This window comes from Eurosta solidaginis, chromosome 1 (assembly GCF_040869045.1).
Source record: "Eurosta solidaginis isolate ZX-2024a chromosome 1, ASM4086904v1, whole genome shotgun sequence".
NCBI classification, from domain to species: Eukaryota; Metazoa; Arthropoda; class Insecta; order Diptera; family Tephritidae; genus Eurosta; species Eurosta solidaginis.
Window position 1 is genome coordinate 383,272,186 of NC_090319.1, and position 20,485 is coordinate 383,292,670.

Sequence of the window (20,485 nt, forward strand, 5' to 3'; positions counted from 1 at the left end):
ATACATACACACAAACACACTCACACAAATCTATGCTTGCATGCAAAGCTTTCATTTTCTTCGGCAGCGCTAAGTGATTATAATTGCTATTTTATTTTTGTTTTCTCATTTTTTAATACACAGTTTGCCTGGTTGTTGGATTCACAACCAATAATGGATGTTTCGTTGCATCATCGCTTCGCCATCGGTCAGTTTGTCGATATGTCTGGTGATGTGATCAGTCACTTGAATATATCACATGTTCGTCCAGACGATGGTGGCTTATATAAGTGCGTTGCTACAAATTCGATGGGCAGTGTGGAGCACTCAGCACGATTAAATGTTTATGGTGAGTGCAGATTTAATAATTTTGTAATACTTTGATAACTGAATGGAGTTCTTGTGATAATTTATGATGCTTTGAAAGCGTGTAATGTAATGAAATCAAAATATTTGAACTTTTGGAACGATTCAATGGCATCTCCATCTCTTAAACAGAAAAATGTTGGTGAAAAGTGAAATTTTCCTTAGAGCATACATTTGAAATTTTTTCCGAAGACTGCTGATAAAAATGGCATCGTGATATTATATGTGATGTAGATGAGTCGGAAGATGAGGAAGATGAAAAATTAATGGAAGGAAAAGGCATAAATAAAGAGGAAGAGGAAGACAATAAGAAGTGCGAGATAGCCAAGAGAAGCGAATCACGGTATGCTAGTAGGCACATTTAGTGGTAGGTTTAGGTGATAGCTAAAGTTGCATCGATAGAGGTTTCAAAGAAGAAGATGAAAATTACAAGTTATTTGGGGTAAAATGTCAAATGAACCGAATGAGTCGTTCTTCAGTTTGCTCCCCAAAGTGGTTGCAAATTGCTAATAAAGCTACTAATAATTTCAACGTTGTTATAATTCGGGTTTCTAAAAGAACAAAAAGCTCACACTTGTCCGAATTTACACAAAAACCCTGAATGTAGGTACCTGCAACTCAGATACCCTCACGTCGCACACTTACGCACATACAAAAAGCTAGCAAGGGCGGGAATAAACGTACCCGTGCAGCTTATACAGCGCCATCCGACTGCCAAAGTACTGTAAGGAGATCTCAACAGACGTAGATAAGGAGAACCCAACAGTGGTAGAGCCTCGACGAAACCTACCCCCCGACGGAAAACTTGACGGTAGTAGTTTTTGTGCTGCTGAAAGTCTCACACTGACTTTGAGAGGATTTCAGTGTTTTATTTTCTTGAGAGCAAAAAACAAAGAACACATACTTACATAATTGGCGCTTAAGCGTTTAAACGGTTATGGACATCCAACAAGGCGCGCCAGTCGCTTCTTTTTTGGGTTGACTGGCGCCAATTGGTCACACCAATGGAATTTAAATCGTTTTCTACATGGTTTGGAGTGGAGGCCCTCCCCTTGGAGGCAAGGGAATATGCTTCCATAGGCGGGTTCCGATAAGAAGAACACAATCATCTTTACCAATTCTAAAGATATGTATGTAAAAGACAAACTCTAGAAAATCAGAACCAGAAATGGCACTGAAGTTTTCACAAAAACCGGTTAGTCTCCTAATCTTAGTTGACAAGGAATTATAGCAAATCGTTACAAATATATCACTTATTCACCCTGTCAGAAAACCAAAAAATTTAAAAGATCCTCATACTATGGTTTATCTATTATCTGTGGTAATAATTGCCTATTTCCCATGTAAAAGGCTACGATTTATCGTCGCGACTAGTTTGCGAAGCTAAGGTAATGTAAGGAAAAAGGGAGAGGAGAGATTATAATGCAAAACCGATGTCGGAACCAAAAGCGCACATCAGGTTGTCAATTTGTTATCGAACTGTTACCGGTTTGTTAAGGAGGGGTTATCGCTTTATCAAAACTGGGTTATCGGCAACATATAGATGAGTTATCGATTTGTTATGGAAATATGATAAACTTGCTAAATCAAAAGCCTGTTTTTAATTAGCGAGACATGCTCATATTGCTTTATACAATTGTTTTTGTTATTGCTATTATCAGGGGTGGACCATAATGAGAGGGGTGTTAGAAGCGTTGGTTCCACATTACAATTAAAGAGATGGTTGGCGTCATGTGGGAACACATTCCAAGCAGGGTATACATTTTTAATGTCGTGGTTGATTCTGGATAGGTAAGAGTTTAACCTGTTACAGTATCCAGATCGAAGTTGAGCTAGAATGACTCGCGTTTCCCTGGGGAGTATGCGTTCCTCTTCCGCAAGTTTTGGGTACTGTTCTTTGAGTTCACCGGGCATTTCCTGGCATAAAGGTCCGACGCTTGTTTGTGGAGTTCACTGAGGACCTGCTTGTGTTTTTAAGGCTTCATACGGCTGAGTTCTCAGGTGCCGTATTTCCTCAAAATGCTTACGGAGATGACTCCTTAAGCCCCTGTGCGGTGTTCGCTCATCAATCAGATGTCTGTTGGGATGCCCAGGTTTCTGGTTATTCAACAGGGACTGTTTGGTTAGCATCTCATTTCTCTCCCTGATGGGGAGTATTCTCGCATCATTATGTAGATGGTATTCTGGGGACATAAGAAGACACTGCGTGTAGGTTCTGAGAGCAGTATGTATTTTGGCAGGCCTGTAGCTTCTTCCAGTGGGTGGTCTTTAGGCTTGGCGACCATATAGGGGACGCGTAGCATGCAACCGGCTGGCCAATTGCTTTGTAAGTGGTAATGAGCGTTTATTGGTCTTTTTCTCAAGTACTACACCGATATGTAGATGCTGATCAAACGTCACACCCAAGACTTTGGGATGTAGGACAGTCAGTAGCGCAGTGCTATCGACGTGGATGTTCAAAATGGTCGACATTTGGGACGTCCATATTGCAAATAAGGTCGCGGAGGATTTAGTCGGTGATAATGTCAGGTTTCGCGAGGCGAAAATACTGGAGAGATCAGGAAGGTAGCCGTTTATACTGTTACAAAGCTCATCCATCTGTGGGCCTGGGCCTGTGACCATTATTGTGCAGTCATCGGCGTAGGAAACGACAGTAACTCCTTCTGGTTGCGAAGGTAGCTTTGATATGTAGAAGTTACACAAAAGCGGGGATAGGACACCACCCTTTGGCACCCCTTGTTTAATTCTTCTTGGTTTTGATGTTTCGTTTCAAAATTGCACCGATGCATGCCGACCACACAGATAATTTACGGTCCCCCTTTTAAGACATGGGGGAAGGGTAGACCTTTTTAGGTCTTGCAGTAACGTGCCATGGTTGACCGTATCAAAAGATTTTGATAGATCTAGCGCAACGAGTACTGTCCTGTGGTGGAGGTTTTGATTTAAACCGCAATTTATCTGCGTGCTAATGGCGTTTAGCGCGGTGGTGGTGCTATGGAGTTTCCTAAAGCCATGCTGATGACAGGCTAGCTGCAAATTTGCTTTGAAGTAGGAGAGCAAAATAGCTTCACGCTACTGGCGATAGGAGAGATATCGCGCGATATGACTCTTCTATGTTAGCTGGTTTCCCAGGCTTCACCGGGATCACCTTGGCCATTTTCCATTTTTCGGGAATGAAAAAGCTGGAAAGAGACAGGTTGGATACATGTGCTAAATATTTGAAACCCTCTTTCCCTAGGCTTTTAAGCATCGGCATGGCTATGCCGTGTGGGCCCACTGCTTTAGATGGTTTAGCTTGACCGATGGCATCCTCAACGTCTTTGGCGGTAATGGTAATTGGGGACGCACTGAATTTATGTTTATGTGCGTGTCTGTTGGCTCTCCGTCTATCGTTGTCGACCGTAGAATGCATTATATATTGTCGTCAAAAAGCGCTTGCGCATTTTTTCGCATCCGAAAGCACTTTAACGCCAAAGGCGATAGAAATTTTGTCATTGTGCTAAGACGGATTCGATAGGGACTCTACGGTGGACCAAAGCTTACCTACACCGCCAGAGTGGTTACAACCGCTAAGGTGCTCCTCCAATTTCGCCCGCTTGTATTCCTCCACAAGCAAACTGATGCGTTGGTTTATATACCTTATTTGGTGGTCACCGGGGTCGAGCTGTCTTATAAGGTCACGTCCTATCGCTAAATTTGCGGCCTCCGCTGGAAAGGGAGGCCGAATTTCGGGAATTCTACAGGCGGGAATGAAGCGAGCCGAGGCGGATTCAATGATCTTGCGGAAGGTACGCTCCCCTTGGCGTCGCACTTTCCTTTTTTAAAGTTTATGAAAGTGCGTTTTTCTGTGACGATGAAGTCGGCGGTACGCTCGAGCGAAATAAGTATAGGCAGGTGGTCGGATGCCAATGTTACCATCGGCTGCCAGTTGACGCAGTTTACTTAACTTGTCGGTATCGGTACTTACTGATAAAAAGTCGACTAAGCTTATCCTATAAAGTCCAGAACTTTTTGTGTCTGGTAAAATTGTCTCTGTTGTGGTTTTACTTCAACTACTGGGCGAGTTCAAAATATATGAAAAATAGAAAGTTTCTTAATCTGTGCTATTTTATTCGTCTAAAACAGGCTTTCTTTTTCATTACATGAGAAAGTTACTCATCCGACCCGACAAACTAGCATTTTACTTAAAATTGAAGTATCATGAACTCTTAATAAAACCTAGCGAATTTAAAGACCTGATACTTTAGAAATTTGTATCTATTTTTCTTTACCGATTACTTAATAGCTTTTTAATTAACTTGCAGCATTTTACACAGACTGCATACAAACTCAATTCAATGAAGCCACCTGCAAACTTAGCACAACCCTCCTCGCACCATGTGGTTAGTTCGCAACAAATAACATTGAAGAAAAAAAAAATAAATAAAAAATTAGAAAAAACGAAATAAAAGAACTGCGCTACAAGAAAACAATTTCAAGTGCAGCAGAAAATCAATTTCCTCTACTTCCTCATTATCATTTGTGTTGGCTTACAAAGTAGGGGAAGTATTAAACTCTACGTTCTGCTATTACCATCCTCTTTGCTGCAGCCACTTTCATTGAAACTTTATTGTTACAGTTACTATGGATAACATGCACACACAAATGCACAAACATTTGTAAATGTGAGTTTTTTTTTTCTATTAATCCATATTTATCTCTCTACACATTGTAGCATAGCGACCATGACTGTGTCTATAGCATTGTAATATATTCATTGTTATCAGAGGACCGCTGCAAATAACAACGAAATCGTCTATGGATGGAATGTTAGAGTAGTAGTGTCAAAGTTGGTGGCAAGCAAGTCAATATTGTTTAGGGGAACAAACGGACGTGGTGGTCATGACACCAGTATGATAACTCAGAAGCTATGTAAAAAGCTATCATTGTAACGCTTATAGAAATATGCTGTGCTTTGATTTTAGCGTGCACTATAAGAGCACCCAAGTTTTTGAGTCGCTTTATGCTAGCAATTTTATTAGCGTGGTTATTGGCGCATACTTTCCACACGGTAATAATGACAATATTGTTTTTCATTTTTTGTGATCATTTAATTTTATGTTTGTATGTATTTTCATACAAGTCAGTATGCATATAAATTAGGGTGGTCCTTATTAGTCACACAACCAATTTTTTCCAGTCTCAAAACTTCAGACGGTAATACTTATGTAGGTCCAAAGGTAAGGTTTAATCTGCTGTCTGAGGGCACACTTAAGCCAGTGGCATTAGGCTCGTTGTGATACCATCAAAAAACACCATCACCTTTACTCTTCGGACTATTTTGAGTCCTACTAGATGTCATACTCCACAGCATGACACAGATTATATGCAGTAGGAGCTGCGAGCAAGCCCTGCCTTTTGCCACTTAGCGCCAGGCAGTTGCAGATGAGGTAAGTTACAGTTTTCTCCTCTAAATCATCTTTATAACTACTTCAGGAACCACCATAAGGTGCTCCTAACCTTTCTACATGCCTACCTATGTAGCAGTGTCCAGTTAGTACTCCGCCAAGTGTGGAAATTCAAAATCAAGCGAAGAAATAATGGAGTACACTCAAAAAAGAAATTTCGTTAAAACTAGAAAAATAGCTATGAAAGCAAAGACATTTTTTCTTCTATGTCTGGCAAAAGAAGTTTATATATATAAAAACCATTATTTTCCTTAGTTATTGGTATAATTTTCTTAAAAATGGAGAAAATTGGGAAAAAAAATTTAAAAAATTATTTTCTGCAACTGTCACGGCAGTGGATTTCCAGTCGAGATGCTCAACTTTACAACCGAGTGCTCTCATTCAGTGAGCTAGCTCGTACATGTGAGAAATATTCAATCAAATATTCTTGATTGTATACGAATATAAAGAATTCTTTTCATTGTATTGCAAATTTTCTCAATTTAAAGAGAAATTTCTTAGGAAAAGTTATGCTCATTTTAGGAAAAAGTTTTTTGTGAGTATAAGAGTTTTACCGCCTGAAAAGATGCGACTAGAAAAAACCATTTAGTTTATGTATAAGTACCACCCTAGCATACGTATTTCAGTATACCATATATGCCAACATTCTTAAACTAAACTTTGCCCTTTTGTGCTATAAAATCTCCGGCCTATCTCCTTCCTTAAGCTTCGAGGGTTATCACAAACTCGAATTTTTCTCCTTTTATTATTATTTTTATTTTTTGTTGTTTTTGTTGCTTTATTGTGTATGCCATACTAACAAACATTGATTGGAAATAAAGTTGATCCCAAGTCGACATGTAAAAAGAATAGAATATCATAAAATGCCGGAGAGCAAAATATTCGCCAAACAGTAAACTTTTAACATACATAGTCATATATTAAAATACACAAATGTGCATACATACAAATGTATGTGCCCGTAAATGCTCATGTTTAAGCATACATCTATATAAACAGCGCAATAATAAAGTTTTTAAGCATAGCTACATTTGGATCTGTTTTGTGTTCATTGGTAAGGACTTTCGAAATTCCAATTCATAGAATTAGATATGGAGTGAAGATTGCTGAGTTGGCAGAAAAATATTTTAAACAGAAAAAATGGAATAAACCGTATGGTCATTGAATTAGAGCTTTGATGATATAAACATACTTTCCTTCTTTGTATTGATAGGTTGTAAGATATATAATATTTGGTAGACTGACTGCAAACATATAATATTGTTTTTCATTTTCCTTCTAATATGATGTGAAGAAAAATGTAGGTACTTTATGAAATACACGAAAACACATAAACACACATACACAGGTGTCTGTGGGTACAAGCAGTAACAGCTAAAATCAATATGGAACTTTGCGGCAAAAGACTTAGTATTTATAAAGTACATGAGTTTGGCATTTTAACTTTTGTTTAATACCATGAAAAGAATATGTAGACACATAAACAATAATAATGAAAGGATCGGCATTATGGCCAGGGTAACTTAATCAGTATTGGTTTGTCGCTCTGTTTTAAAATAGTATTACAATTATGCAACTATTTTTATTACATTGTTCTAAGGTGTTATTTTTTCTTCCAGTTTACCAAGAAGTTTTACCAAAATCGCCTTAATGTAGTAGGAGGACATAAAATAATTTTTTTTATTACAAATCAGTATAAAACTTACCATAACATATCTTCCCTAGTGCCCAGAGATATAATTAATATTAGATCGATTGTGCTTGACCTTTCAGCTTATTACTATACGTGTTGACTTTTAATGTACTAAAGTATCTCTTCAGGCTTTAGACTCCATATCACGAAGGGTTTAAGAGTCTGCCAATAAGATGGGAGAGTCTCTGCCTTACCAGAGCATATAAATGCAAAAGCATATGGAAATATTTACGTGTTTTGATGTTTGGTTTACAGCGAACAAACATACAAAAAGATTTTTTTTTTTTGGAATAGTATAATTTTGTTTAAATTTTTGATTGTATTAGAATGAAAGTCAAAATTCCATTGTTTCAGATCTGCTTTAACGTCCTTTTATAGTAACTGGCGACAGCAGAGGATGTAGTTCAGAGAGTGCAGTTCATAGTGCTGCTTGGTTGTTGATGCATATGCTGTTCCAGACAAATTGTCACAATTGACACAACCTACTTCAGATTGGTACTTACTAAACATGCAATACGAACGAAACGGAGAAAGCTGTGGTTCTTTCTCCGGACCATTGTTTGGATAGGGGTTCATTAAAAAGTCTGTTTAAGCATAACGCTGCTGATTTTTTGCTGACGCAAATAAAAAAAGTATAAAACAATTTATTAAAAGATTTTTACAATAAGAGGCAATACAAAATTACTCCGTTGTTGCTGTCGACGTGTTATGTTATTCTTATTCGACGACTCATAGGTATGAAATCAAACAAGTACCGATAAAACGTCAATATAAAATCGACTAAGTACATATCTCTATCGATGAGAAACCAATAAGAAGCCGATAACTTTACTTAATAATTTGTTATCGATAACAAGCCGACTTATGTTGCTGGTAATGTTACCTCTGTTGCGGTTTCACTTCAGCCGCTGGACGAGCTCTAGTTGACTTAAATACATTATTTTTTAGACGTTCCTCTCTATGTCTACACATCGAAATTCACGAGTACTTGGTACTATAGCCTGCTTTTAATTCTAGCCTTAGTTCATTTTCTTCTACTTTTGAAATCATTCAGAAGATAATAAATAGCTGCTACTTCTTCACCTACCCACTATTCACTTTGTACGACAGGGCGTATGAGTAACAATGGTTGCATGTTAAATTACGTATCAGGAATAGTGATAGAACTTTTAAAAAAAGTATCGAACCGGTACTCATATAAAATACTCGGATCAATGTATCGATGCTAGTACTCATACTCAGTAAAAAGTATCGAGTATACTCGATCCAAGTGAGTACTTCGGAAGTTTTATCAAAAGTGAAAACATGTTTTTTCTTAAATGAGATCTTATGTTTTGAATTTAGTAGACAACAAGTAAGGAAGTTAAAGTAGGGACGAAACCGAACCCTATATACCAAATTGTGTGCTCTTACATATATTTTAAGGGAACGTCACGAACATTAAATGATTTAAAAGATTTTTGATCGACTTATGGCATTTAAAAAAAGTATTTTTTAAGTGGTTTCGCAAGCACGCCGAGTATATTTCTCCCATGAAAGCTTCCCAGTGAAAATTCATCTACCTTGCAGACGCCGTCAGGAACCGACATGAAATATGAAGGTCTTGACCTCACAATTTGTAAGGAAAATAAGAAATAGCACGACGCAAATTGTAAGAGAAACTCGGTCTAGATCTCCTCGGAGGTAAGTATTTTGTGATGGCACTAAACGACAGTTTTCCTTTTCGTTTAATTTTGTATCCTGTACTACCATATCTCTACTGGAAGTATTGTTACGTACCAAATATATATACATATAATGAACATTTCTTCAAGATTAAAATTATAAGCCCCTTTTTTCAAAGTAGGCGCAGTCGTTATCCACTTTTGATCGGATATATATATAATACCAAGGACCACATTTCCGTCAAATTGCAAAAAGATATCAATAGATTTTGATTTAAATTTTCTTCAGCTTAATGAGAGCGGCGCCACTCCGATTTCACAAACTTGTAATAAACTTATATTGTATATATTATGCTTTTCTTGAAGTTCCCCCACTTCATCAATATTTGATAAAGTATTGTTCCTTTTTCCATTTCTCAAAGTGGGCATGGATGTAATCTGATTTCGATCATTTTCAATACCAATATATCGTCAACGATGCTGTAAAAGCTGCTAGCTCCATCCACTAAAGTTTCATAGACGAACGGAAAAACTTTATTGGAGTTAGTAGCTTATTATTATTTTGTTGGGACTAATGATTCTGAACAATAAACCCGTACATTCCTTGTACCACCATTATCAAAAAGTCGACTTAAATCGAGTGCGGAGCTATGCTGAAGTTATGGTGTTAACGGACTGAACTTTGTTGATTTTAAACATGTAGAACATCGACACTTGGTAAAGTATCGATACTTTACTCAGTACAGGGAAAAATGTATCGAGTACGAAATACTTGAGTATTTTTTGGAAAAGTATCGATACTATTTACTCAGTACTCGTGTCGTTCTATCACTAAAAAGGAGCTTATAAGACGCCGCTTAAGAAGCATACAAAACTCACCAGTTTATTAAAAAATCATTACACATATTAAAAAAGTTAGGAAAATGTATATATGTAGCTCGCAACATATTTCTGCTATTTTTCACAATACAACAACAATTTTATGTTTTGAAATATTCATAAATATCTCATTTCGATTTATTGCCATTGCCACTGAGTGGATGACTGAAATATTTGCAAAGTCTATTTGATTGATTCACAATGCCATTGTCCGCTCTTTTATATACTTAGGCAATGCACACATACTTAGCCATCTGACCATATAAGATTAACTTAATGGGCATTATAAACATTTTGAAACCACTTTCATACAATGGCTAGATCATGGTTTTTTTATGCTTTGTAATGCTGCCCTACAATGCCTTATCAAAGCAATAAAGACCGCATAAAAAATTGAACAAAAGAATTTATTGCATTTATTGTCAACAAGAAATAAGCGGTGAAGCCTTGGTGTATATGTGCGCGTGTATGCAAACACACATGGAAAAAAAGTATATTTCAAATACATTTGCAAAGAGATATGTAGATATGTAAAAAATAAGAATGGAGTTGCATTGCAAGTTAGTACGGCTGCTTTTCTAGGCAGCTGTAACGTTACGCAACAAAGCAAAAGCTTTACTACGAATTGGATGCTTCACTTGCATGCACTGCTGCATACATGGATGTTGTTGTTGTCCATATGCTTACGTAGTAAGCACAGACTATCACTGATGGTTTACTTATTTGGAGTTTGCATTCATGCGGCAAATGAGGATAAAAGTAAGCGAGGCGGTGTTGACTATGTCGTATTGAAATCGATTTTATTTACAAATACTCGATATGTTGTGTGTCACGATTTGCGAGTATTTGCGTTGTTGTACCAAATGCAAATGCATATAAATGTGTAGCATTGAAGCAGCTTGGCTTTCTTCACAAAGTCCAATAAGTTTACAGTTTTGCTTACCTACATACATATCTTATGTCAATATAAAATGTTATTTTGGTTTTTTGGCTTCTTCACTTATTTCGTACATACTCGAAAACTTATCCAGTCGAATGCCACTGGAGAACTCAGGGTTTTTCATGTGTAGTTTCTGTAGTGTCATTTAAGCAAATATAGCGACAGTTGGCATATAAATGCGAACTTACATATACATATGCACCGTTGGACATAGTTTATAAAAAAGTAAGTTTTGGAAAAATCGTGTCACTGTTTTATAGTTCGTCTATATGTAAATTTAGCTTTTGTATCGAAGTTTCGAAGTTGATAAGATTGCGAAGTATTTTTTCTAAAGCTTAATTTAAAGAACAATCTATACCAAAATTATAAATTTTGTCTGCAACAGAATAAATAGAATACTTTTCAGAATACGGACTACCTACAGACCATTTTCGCTGAACATTCTTATAGTTCAGCACATCTGAGTTAAGTTTTATTTTCACTTAAAGATTAACGGGTCCCAAGAAACCTTTGATCAAGTTGGAATATATCTGGAAAAGTTACAACTTTGTTGCCCCAGAAAATATTGCTTCATGGGCGGGCTTTACCATTTCCTTCAAACACTTCAACTCTCGAGCATTATTTTTGTTATCTCAGTAATGAAAATGCCGAAAAAATCTTTCGCAACATGTTACATCAATACGTAGCAACTTCGTGATGGTTTAGGAAAAATGTTTGTAAGGAGAAACGATGGAGTTGTCAAGTGTAAGTGCTCAATACTACCTATTTTACAGGGACAAATATCTTTTTAAGCTCCAAAACCTAAATTGTGTAATTGTGGTCAAAGAACATCTTGTGACAAGTTGAACTTTTAAAATGAGATGCTTGCATTGTTGGAAAATTTGCTAATGTACATTTTAACCATGGCTCTTTAAATGCGTAATTTTTGTAACTTAAATTTTTACGTAGTTATGTTTTTTCATACTAAACTGTAATGTTCGCTCAATTGCTAATTCGGAATAAATTTAAAGATAACTAGTCTCGCGCCAATCTAGACGATGTTAAGTATGGTATAGTATAGCCTGCAGAAAAAAATTATAAATTTTCTTAGGAATAAAAGGGGTTTTTAAGCGCAATACAAATTTTTATAGCTTCGCAGGTGGCTGAGGAGTAGGTCAACCCCACCTACCGGAAATAAATTCTGTTACAAATATGAGTGCATAATACAACCGAATCATGCAACCCAAATTCCTCTTTGCAATAGAGGGTGCGGGGGTGGGATGGTTTAGAATAATCTATGTGATCATAATAAATCGATATCGAGACGGTTCGAATAATACCTTACTGGTGTTTTTTACTGGAAATTATCATCAACACCGATAACATTCCCCGAAACCTTATGGGAATACCTTAATCGCTGCAAGAAGAAGAATATGAATTTTCCTAATATCAAAAATGTGTGAACGTGTACGTTTCAGTGTTTATTCAAACATCCAGACGACCAATTGCTTTTAAAACAATTCAGAACTATTTCCGAATTAAATAATGATATTTTTGGAATTTTTTGGGTACGCTTCGGGATTGTTTTTGTCATGATTTCGGATTGTGTCCTGGAGCAGTTCGGAACTATTTCAAGAAGATTTTGAATATTTCGAGAGTATCTCGCGATCATTTTGGGGATGTTTTTGAAAAAATGTTGGGGTCTTTTTCGGGACAGTTTCATGACACTCCCGGCCGCCGTGGTGTGATGGCAATGTACTGCGCCTACCACACGGAAGATCCTGGGTTCACTCCCCGGACAAAGCAACATAAAAATTTTAGAAACAGGTTTATTTTTCAATTAGAAGACAATTTTTCTAAGCCGGTCGCCCCTCCGAAACTCATCTGCCTGACAGATGCCGTTCGGCATTAAAACATGTACGTCAAATTCGGAGATTACCGCGCCTTATATTTATTTAATTTTATGCGTCATAAAGATATTCGTCCAGTTTTGGAAGAATTGGCACTTTTTTCGATTGGTTTATCTCCGGACCATATAAAGACCTTTTTTAGATTTTAATAGCCATGTCATTTGAAGACTATTTCGAAATATTTTTCTCGTTGTGTTTTAGAGCATTTTGTTCAGATTATTTATGGGGTTGTTTTGGCAATACTTTAGGATAGTTTTCTGATAAAATTTTGAATTATTTTAAGATCATTTCTGGTCCATCTATGAATTATTCCGGGTTTATATTTCGACTTTTTCACGACTAGTTGTGTAATAGTTTAGGAATCTTCTCCGCACATTTTCAATATCATTTTCTGGACTATCTCATAACTTTTCAGGGTAATAGCGCGGCTGTATCGCAATAATTTAATCTTGTTTTTTTTTTTTTGTGCGTACTGGGTCGCGGGCTATAAGGCTGGGTACAGACACGGCATTCCGGTAAGTTTATCAATTCAAACTAACAAGTAAAAGTCAGTTATTTACTAGATGTAAAGTCGTGCAATGATGCAGATTTCCAGACATCGAAACTCCCGAAGCTGGTATGTGGGAAAGATTATAAAAATTTCATAATTGCAAAACCATTGTTTTAGTCTAATTACATAGTAATTTATAAGTAGACCATTATGTGTGATTTTAAGCATACAAGAGTATCGCCATCATTTTTGAGTCGAATTTCGAAAAATGAAATTGTGCAAATTTGTACATATTTTAAGAGAAATGAAATACTGTACTTATACACAAATCTTTTTGGGTGTAGAAAATCACCAACTACTCTCCTACAATTTTGATAATTAAAATCCCTTTAAAATACCTTGCTAATGGACTAGCAAAATAAGATTATCAAATTTAATAATCTCCTTAGAAGCTTGCTGTTAACTCTAGTTTTAATCTTTGCCAATCTAATTTTCGGAAACGTGGATAAGCCAAAACACGATAATGATTAGCTTTGCACACAATTCACAATTATGATGCTGTCAAGTGAATTGCAGCTTATATTAGCGACAATAAGAAAAAACAGTAAGTCAAAGGCGATTAATTTATGCAGATGTATGTATGTGTGTATGCATTTATCAACCCAAATATGCAAATGCGTATTGCACAAATAGACCACTACTACTAACGGCATAAATATTGCATATTAATGCAAAGCTCATTATTTGTTGGAGGCAAAATAGGCTGAAATAAATTATGCATATGCCATTGTTTGTTTGTATGTTTGTGTGCATATGTGTGTGTATTTAGTTATGCAGATTTAGGAAATGTGTGTACATTTTCATATATTTATGCAGCTGAAGCTTTAACCAAATAAATAGATAAATACTGAATACATATACATATATACATGCGTATGACTTAATATATGTACATTAGAGTGACTACATTATTGATGTGTAAACAACAGAAAAGAAAAGAAGTAAAAAGATCGATAAGAACTGAAGTGAATACAGATCCGTGGTATCACTTTTTTATCGAAGTGCTAATGTTTTGCTATCGATGAGTTACAAAGTTTATCAATGAGTTGGACGATCTTTCATCCAATATTTATCGGTTACCTATCGAAACGTTTGCGATGTTTTATCGAATATATATCGGAAAATTGGCGATATCTTACCAAAAGTATTCAAAGGCAATCAAAAAAAAATGTACTGATTATTTATTAAAAATGTTATCAATTTTTTATCAGAGTTTTACCAATATTTTATTAGCGTGTTATCGATGAGAATATAATAAAAACAAACAAAAAAAAGCCCATCAGTGTGCGACAAAAAAGCTGATAAATAAATAGAGAAAAAAATATATTAATAAAAGGCGCGACAATCTCCGAAGAGATTTTAGGCCGAGCTTCTTTTCCGATTTGCGTCGTGCTCCTCTTAAATTTTCCGAAAAACGCGGGACGGGATCTGCATCTTTTACGCAGGCGCCTAACGGTATCTGCAAGTTAGATGAGTTTTCACTGCGAAGCTTTTTATGGCAGAAATACAATCGGAGTGTTTGTTAAATCGCTTCCGAAAATTAAAAAAACTGGTTTTTAAATTTTTAATGTTGCTTTGCCTGGGAACTGAGCCCAGGATCTTCGGCGTGGTGGATGAAGTACGCTACCGCCTGACAAAAGAACTGATAAATATACGATAATAATTTGCTTCTTATAATAAGCCGATAGTAAAACAATCATATTACGGTATCCCATGTTACAGAAAAGAAGCCGACGAAGCTCTACTCAAAAAGCCAGATTTTTTTTGCTCTGGTAGAGTTACATCTGTTGTGGTTTATCGTCAACCCATGGGCGAGCTCTATTTAGCTAAAAGCATTGGTTTTTTGGACGTAGATTCGCGTTTTTGTATAAATATCGAAATTCCCGTTTACTTTGGTACTTACGCCGTTTTTCGTCGACGATGTCTTATACGCAAATGCTTCCTGTGCGGAATCTCGCATGGCGAAGGGCTGTCGAATTGTCATTTTTTCTCCCTATGGGCAGAAGAAAAAAGGCTGATCCCTTGCTTCTACTTAAATTCATATGGACAAGGAAGTGTGGTAACATCTGGTTAGACGAATTTGCTAAACCAACCACACACATTCCGAGTGGAAGTGGACGAAGCCCCAACGGTCTCTCAACCAGTCAATGGCATATTTTAACCCTCCAAAACTAAAACCTCGTAAATAAATACACACAAAAAGCACAAATTTAGAATATTTTCACATGGAAATTATCCCTTTTTTTCGTACTGTCTAATACTCACACATAATGCATATTTTAAGCGGATCCGTGCCTATATTTTTGTGTTGATGCATATTTAGTATTTAGAAGTGTAAAATTATGCGTTGCTATTATTTAATTCTTAACTTGTGTGCGTGAGTGCATGATTGCTTTGAGCTACACACAAGCGCTCAGCAAATAGGCCTAGCTAAATTTATTCGGACACAAGCTTTAAAGTATGTGTTGTGTATGTATATGCTTGAATATATATGTAAATTTTCTACTCAAATCCACATTATTTGCATTTGTATTTGTTTCTATGCCTGTATTTGTGCTTATCTGCATTATATACATTAAATGCATTTGTGTGTGTGTATAGCCTTGTGCATGTATAATTTGTGTGCTTGCTCTTGCAATGAATGCAAAATTAATAAAATGCCTTACGCCTAAATTTATGCAACAAAACAAATTTCACATGACAATCAACGGAACATAACACTAATTCAACTGGGCGCTTGACATTGGATGCTTTAATGGAATGGCTTAAGGAGGCTCACATAGACTTTCTTATATGTATTGCTTTTGGAGCTGTGTAGCTGATGGAGTTGTCGATATAATTGTATGTGACTAAAGTGCCTAAAAGCGTAGCGAGAACAGCAAAAGCCGAGTTCTTATACGTTCCAGGTAAAAAATCACGAAAAGGAGAACCAAATAAGCCGTAAATGTTTCAATATGTTTCCCATGGAACAGAAAGCCGAACTTGGTGGTGAAATTAAAATATAATCATCATAGAGAGCTATAAACGCTACTGCGCAGTATGAAGCCCGAATAGTAGACAGAACCTAATGGGATGCCAGCTGCAGCAATAAGGATCGCTGTAAAGAGCAACTCAGAGTTATTGATACACATGTTTAACAAAAGCGTGGAAGTAAGGATCTTCTCGGCAAGGGTGAAGGTAGGCCATCTTGTGTTGTCCATACGCCCAAGAAAATGATGCAAGGACTCCCAAAATAACCAATGATAGTAGTCATTGATGTTGAGTCGTCTTTTCAGCGTGTCGCTGATGAACTAAACAACCAGTTGTTAATGTTATCGTTTAAAACCGATTTCAAAGAGCTAATGGCTAGTTTTCTGTTTGTAATCGGGTTGCCATAGAACTGTTATGGGTTTGTTATCGACCTATTATCACCTACACTGTTATAAAAACCGAAAACAAACCAATAACACTTTCATATCATCGATTAGAAACCGATAACAAGAGGTAACGGAAGAAGTGTGAGTGCCAAGTGCTCGATTTAACATTGAAGTTTTCTTTGTATCTGTTGCGGGACAAACCGAAGAGTCTTCGTTAACAAATCAATGATTCGATTTTAACAAATTGGTAACACTCAGAAAATCGATAACTTTTCGGAAACAAGTAAATAGAATTTTAAAACAAATCTATAAATTTTTATACCAGTCTTTAATTTTTAATAAGAAATCGATAACTTTCGATAAATAATCGATAGCTGTTTGAGGGTAAATAAGCTATAACTTTTCGACAGTAACCCGTTATTTTACACACATCTTATAATTAATATCTTTGTAATACTCCAATAATAAATCGATAACTTTTTAATAATAAATCTGGTGGTAAGTCATAACAGCCGAAGTCTTAAATCACGCATCCAAAAAAGTTGTACAAAACGCTTCAAATCTCGAATATAAAACAAATATATACAAATATCACTCAAAATCAAAACCCCAAAATTGTACCATTATATTTACCAAAAATTTATTTTGAGAACTATAATATCTCAAATCAGGTGGTTGAGACTTGTGACCACAGAAATCAATAGCTTTCGATAATCGATACAAAATCTATACCTCATCCACGACCTTAATAAGCGACAGCAAATTTCTAGCACCTTTATAACAAATCGATAGCTCTTCTCTTCTTCTTGGTCGATAACACACCTTTCCTTGCCTTGTGTTTTTTTTCTGTTTGATTTCGCTCATATCAATGTACGAGGTAGAGGTACATTGTTTTACATTATACTGCAGTGTAGAGACTAAACTTGTGCCCACACTTACATTTTATGTTCCATTCAGGTTCCTTCCATACCATAAGCAAAGATGTTTACACATCAGTAAACCAGTAGAACGTCAATAACAAACCGATAACAAACTGGTAATGTTGTTGTTGTTGTTGTAGCGATAAGGTTGCTCCACGATGGCTTTGGGGAGTGTTATCGATGTGACGGTACTTTGCCGGATACAGATCCGGTACGCTCCGGTAACACAGCACCATTAAGGTGCTAGCCCGACCATCTCGGGAACGATTTATGTGGCCACATTAAACCTTCAGGCCATCCCTCCCTCCTCACACCCCAAGTTCCATGATGAGGTTGGGGTCGCCAGAGCCTCGTCTGTTAGTGAAACAGGATTCGCCGCGGATAGGTGAGGTTGACAATTGGGTTTGTAGAAGCTATATATTGCGCTGGCAACTTGAAGGGTTGCGCTACAGAGCCCCTTGAATCTGGTATTGTAGTCGCTTCTTACAACAGGCATACCTACGGCGGGTATATTCTGACCCCCTAACCCGCTGGGGGGCAAACTGATAACTCGTCTATATCAGTTGTTATCGATAGCATTAGCAATACGTTAATGGCAAATAAGTTGAACACCGGATTCTTACTATACCAAACGTCTGCGAACTCTGCGAGAGTATTGGTCATACTCTGTGTGAGCATTTAAAATTTTGGGCAAATACCAACACTTTGGAAAAAATAAATTGTTACGAAACTAAGTATTTTTGCTTTAACTTTAGTTGTGACTATTTGCAAAAAAATGTTGCATACTCTCCCATACCAAAAGGTTTCTTATGCATATTTTCTTCTTATTTTATATAATTTACAGGTCCACCCTATGTGCGCGCCATTGGCCCCATAAAAGCTGTCGCCGGCGAAGACATAATTGTTCATTGTCCATTTTCCGGTTATCCAATCGAACAAATTAGATGGGAGAAAGGACATCAGGAATTGACATCAAGTAAGACAAATTGCCAATGTACGTGCACGATTTCGTGTCGTACATTCATGTTCATTGCACAATACCATACGAACTAAATGCTACATACCAGAAATATCTTAGCACAAACACACAAACACACACTCACTTATTCACAGGACGATATGCGCTCAAAGTGCAGTGGAATTTATCATAGAATAAAAAAAACAAAAACAAGAAGAAAAAACAATGCAAAGTGTTAGATAACGGTACAATAACGCATTAGTGCTGTCGGATTTATACGTTTTTATCCTTTGTTTATTCAACACATCATTTTGCCCCGTCCTGCTTTTAGGTGTTCCATTCTTTTTGTTTGACATTTGTGTGTATGTTTGTAAAAAGTATTTTATCATGTGATGGTTTTTATGCACATACATTCTTGATGTTATAACTTTGAGTACACTTTAAATTCTATTTTTTTCTGCTCAATTCCATTTGTCAGCTGCAGTTTAGTACTCACTATTTTTATACACCAAGCGTTGCACAAATATATCCGATTTGTGTGCTTCAACTTTACTTTTTACTTTGTTGTACTCACTCTATTTTATGTTTGCAGATTTACATTACTCCTTGTCACCGGTGCAGCAGGGCGGCTATCTTGTCATCAAGAATGTCGAACCGACCCGTGATCAGGGCATGTACACGTGCATTGTGCGAAGTCGAGTGGGTGAGGAGGCGCGGCGCGATATGCAATTGAATGTGAATAGTAAGTAAAAAGGAGTTACACTAAGTAGATACATACACAGGTATACGTATATGGGATTCACTACTTCCTTTGTAGTTATTGTTGCATGTGCTCAGCTACGTTTGTGTGCTTACATTGCCTTACGAGTTTTGACAAATCAATTTTTAGTGAAAGGATCAATTTAATGGCAATTTGTGCTGCTGGAAGATTAATGAAATAATAAATACGTTTGTTAAAGATGTAGCGCTTTTACTTTTAGTCGGTATTTGTTAACCGAAGAAAGGTTCTTGTTTTGCAATTTTAGTTTTAAAATATAAATTCTTATTTACTAAGCTGGGCTGAACTTTGGTTTCTAAGCATTTCTATCACTTCATCTTTCTTTAGCTTTCTGAGTTTCCCTGCCTGTCTTCCTTCATTTGCTTTGCTTATTTTTACTCTTTATTGCTTGCATCTTCATTGTTCCTGTTTCTTCTGCTTTTTTTTAATTTAGATCATAGCCAGAGTTGATCCGGCCTTTCAAATATTTGCTAAAAATTAATTTGAAAAAATCGTTCTGGAAAGTTATTGAGCCCCACGCAATTTTAGAGTTTCTCTGGCCATAGGTATGACAGTGCCATCTTTACTACTGAATACAAATTTCGAATATAAAAAAATATTTTAATTGATAGAGCAAACAAAAAATACAAAATAATGGTTTTCTACCTTTGGCTCATTTCCCGAAGTTTAGCCCAGGGTTGCTTGGAGAAAACATTTTGAAAAACAAATATTTTAAAATGATGATCTTGATTAAATGAAAGGACCATTCAAAGACCACAGGCCGGCCCAGGACATGATTTAAGATTTCGATAAAACTTCCTTGGCTTATTTCATTAGATACGTTTTTTTTTCTTTTGGCATTTTCGTTAGGGCTAAATATCGATATATTTTCTCTGAAGCAATCATTTATTTTTTCAAATGCGCATAACTTTTTGCATTTTTGCATAAAAAAAAATTTTTTTTTTCAAATAAGTGTGTGGTTTTTCAAAATAAAAAAAAAATAATAACAAAAATTACTATACTTATTTTCCAGGGATGAGGTCATGGAAGAAAGGGTCGGGCTAGCCCTGGACAACCCAGGTGCAAT

At 36.4% G+C, this 20,485-nt stretch overlaps 1 protein-coding gene across 7 annotated transcripts in view; it reads left to right on the forward strand.

The window, feature by feature from the left end:
- Positions 1-20,485, forward strand: part of Dscam3 (Down syndrome cell adhesion molecule 3) — a 296,098-nt gene that overhangs the window by 203,026 nt on the left and 72,587 nt on the right. For all 7 annotated transcript variants that reach the window (XM_067763262.1, XM_067763261.1, XM_067763263.1 and 4 more), the window contains exons 12-14: positions 124-328; positions 18,528-18,659; positions 19,234-19,383. In XM_067763262.1, coding sequence (XP_067619363.1) covers positions 124-328; positions 18,528-18,659; positions 19,234-19,383 — 487 coding nt within the window. The remainder of the gene's footprint in view (positions 1-123; positions 329-18,527; positions 18,660-19,233; positions 19,384-20,485) is intronic.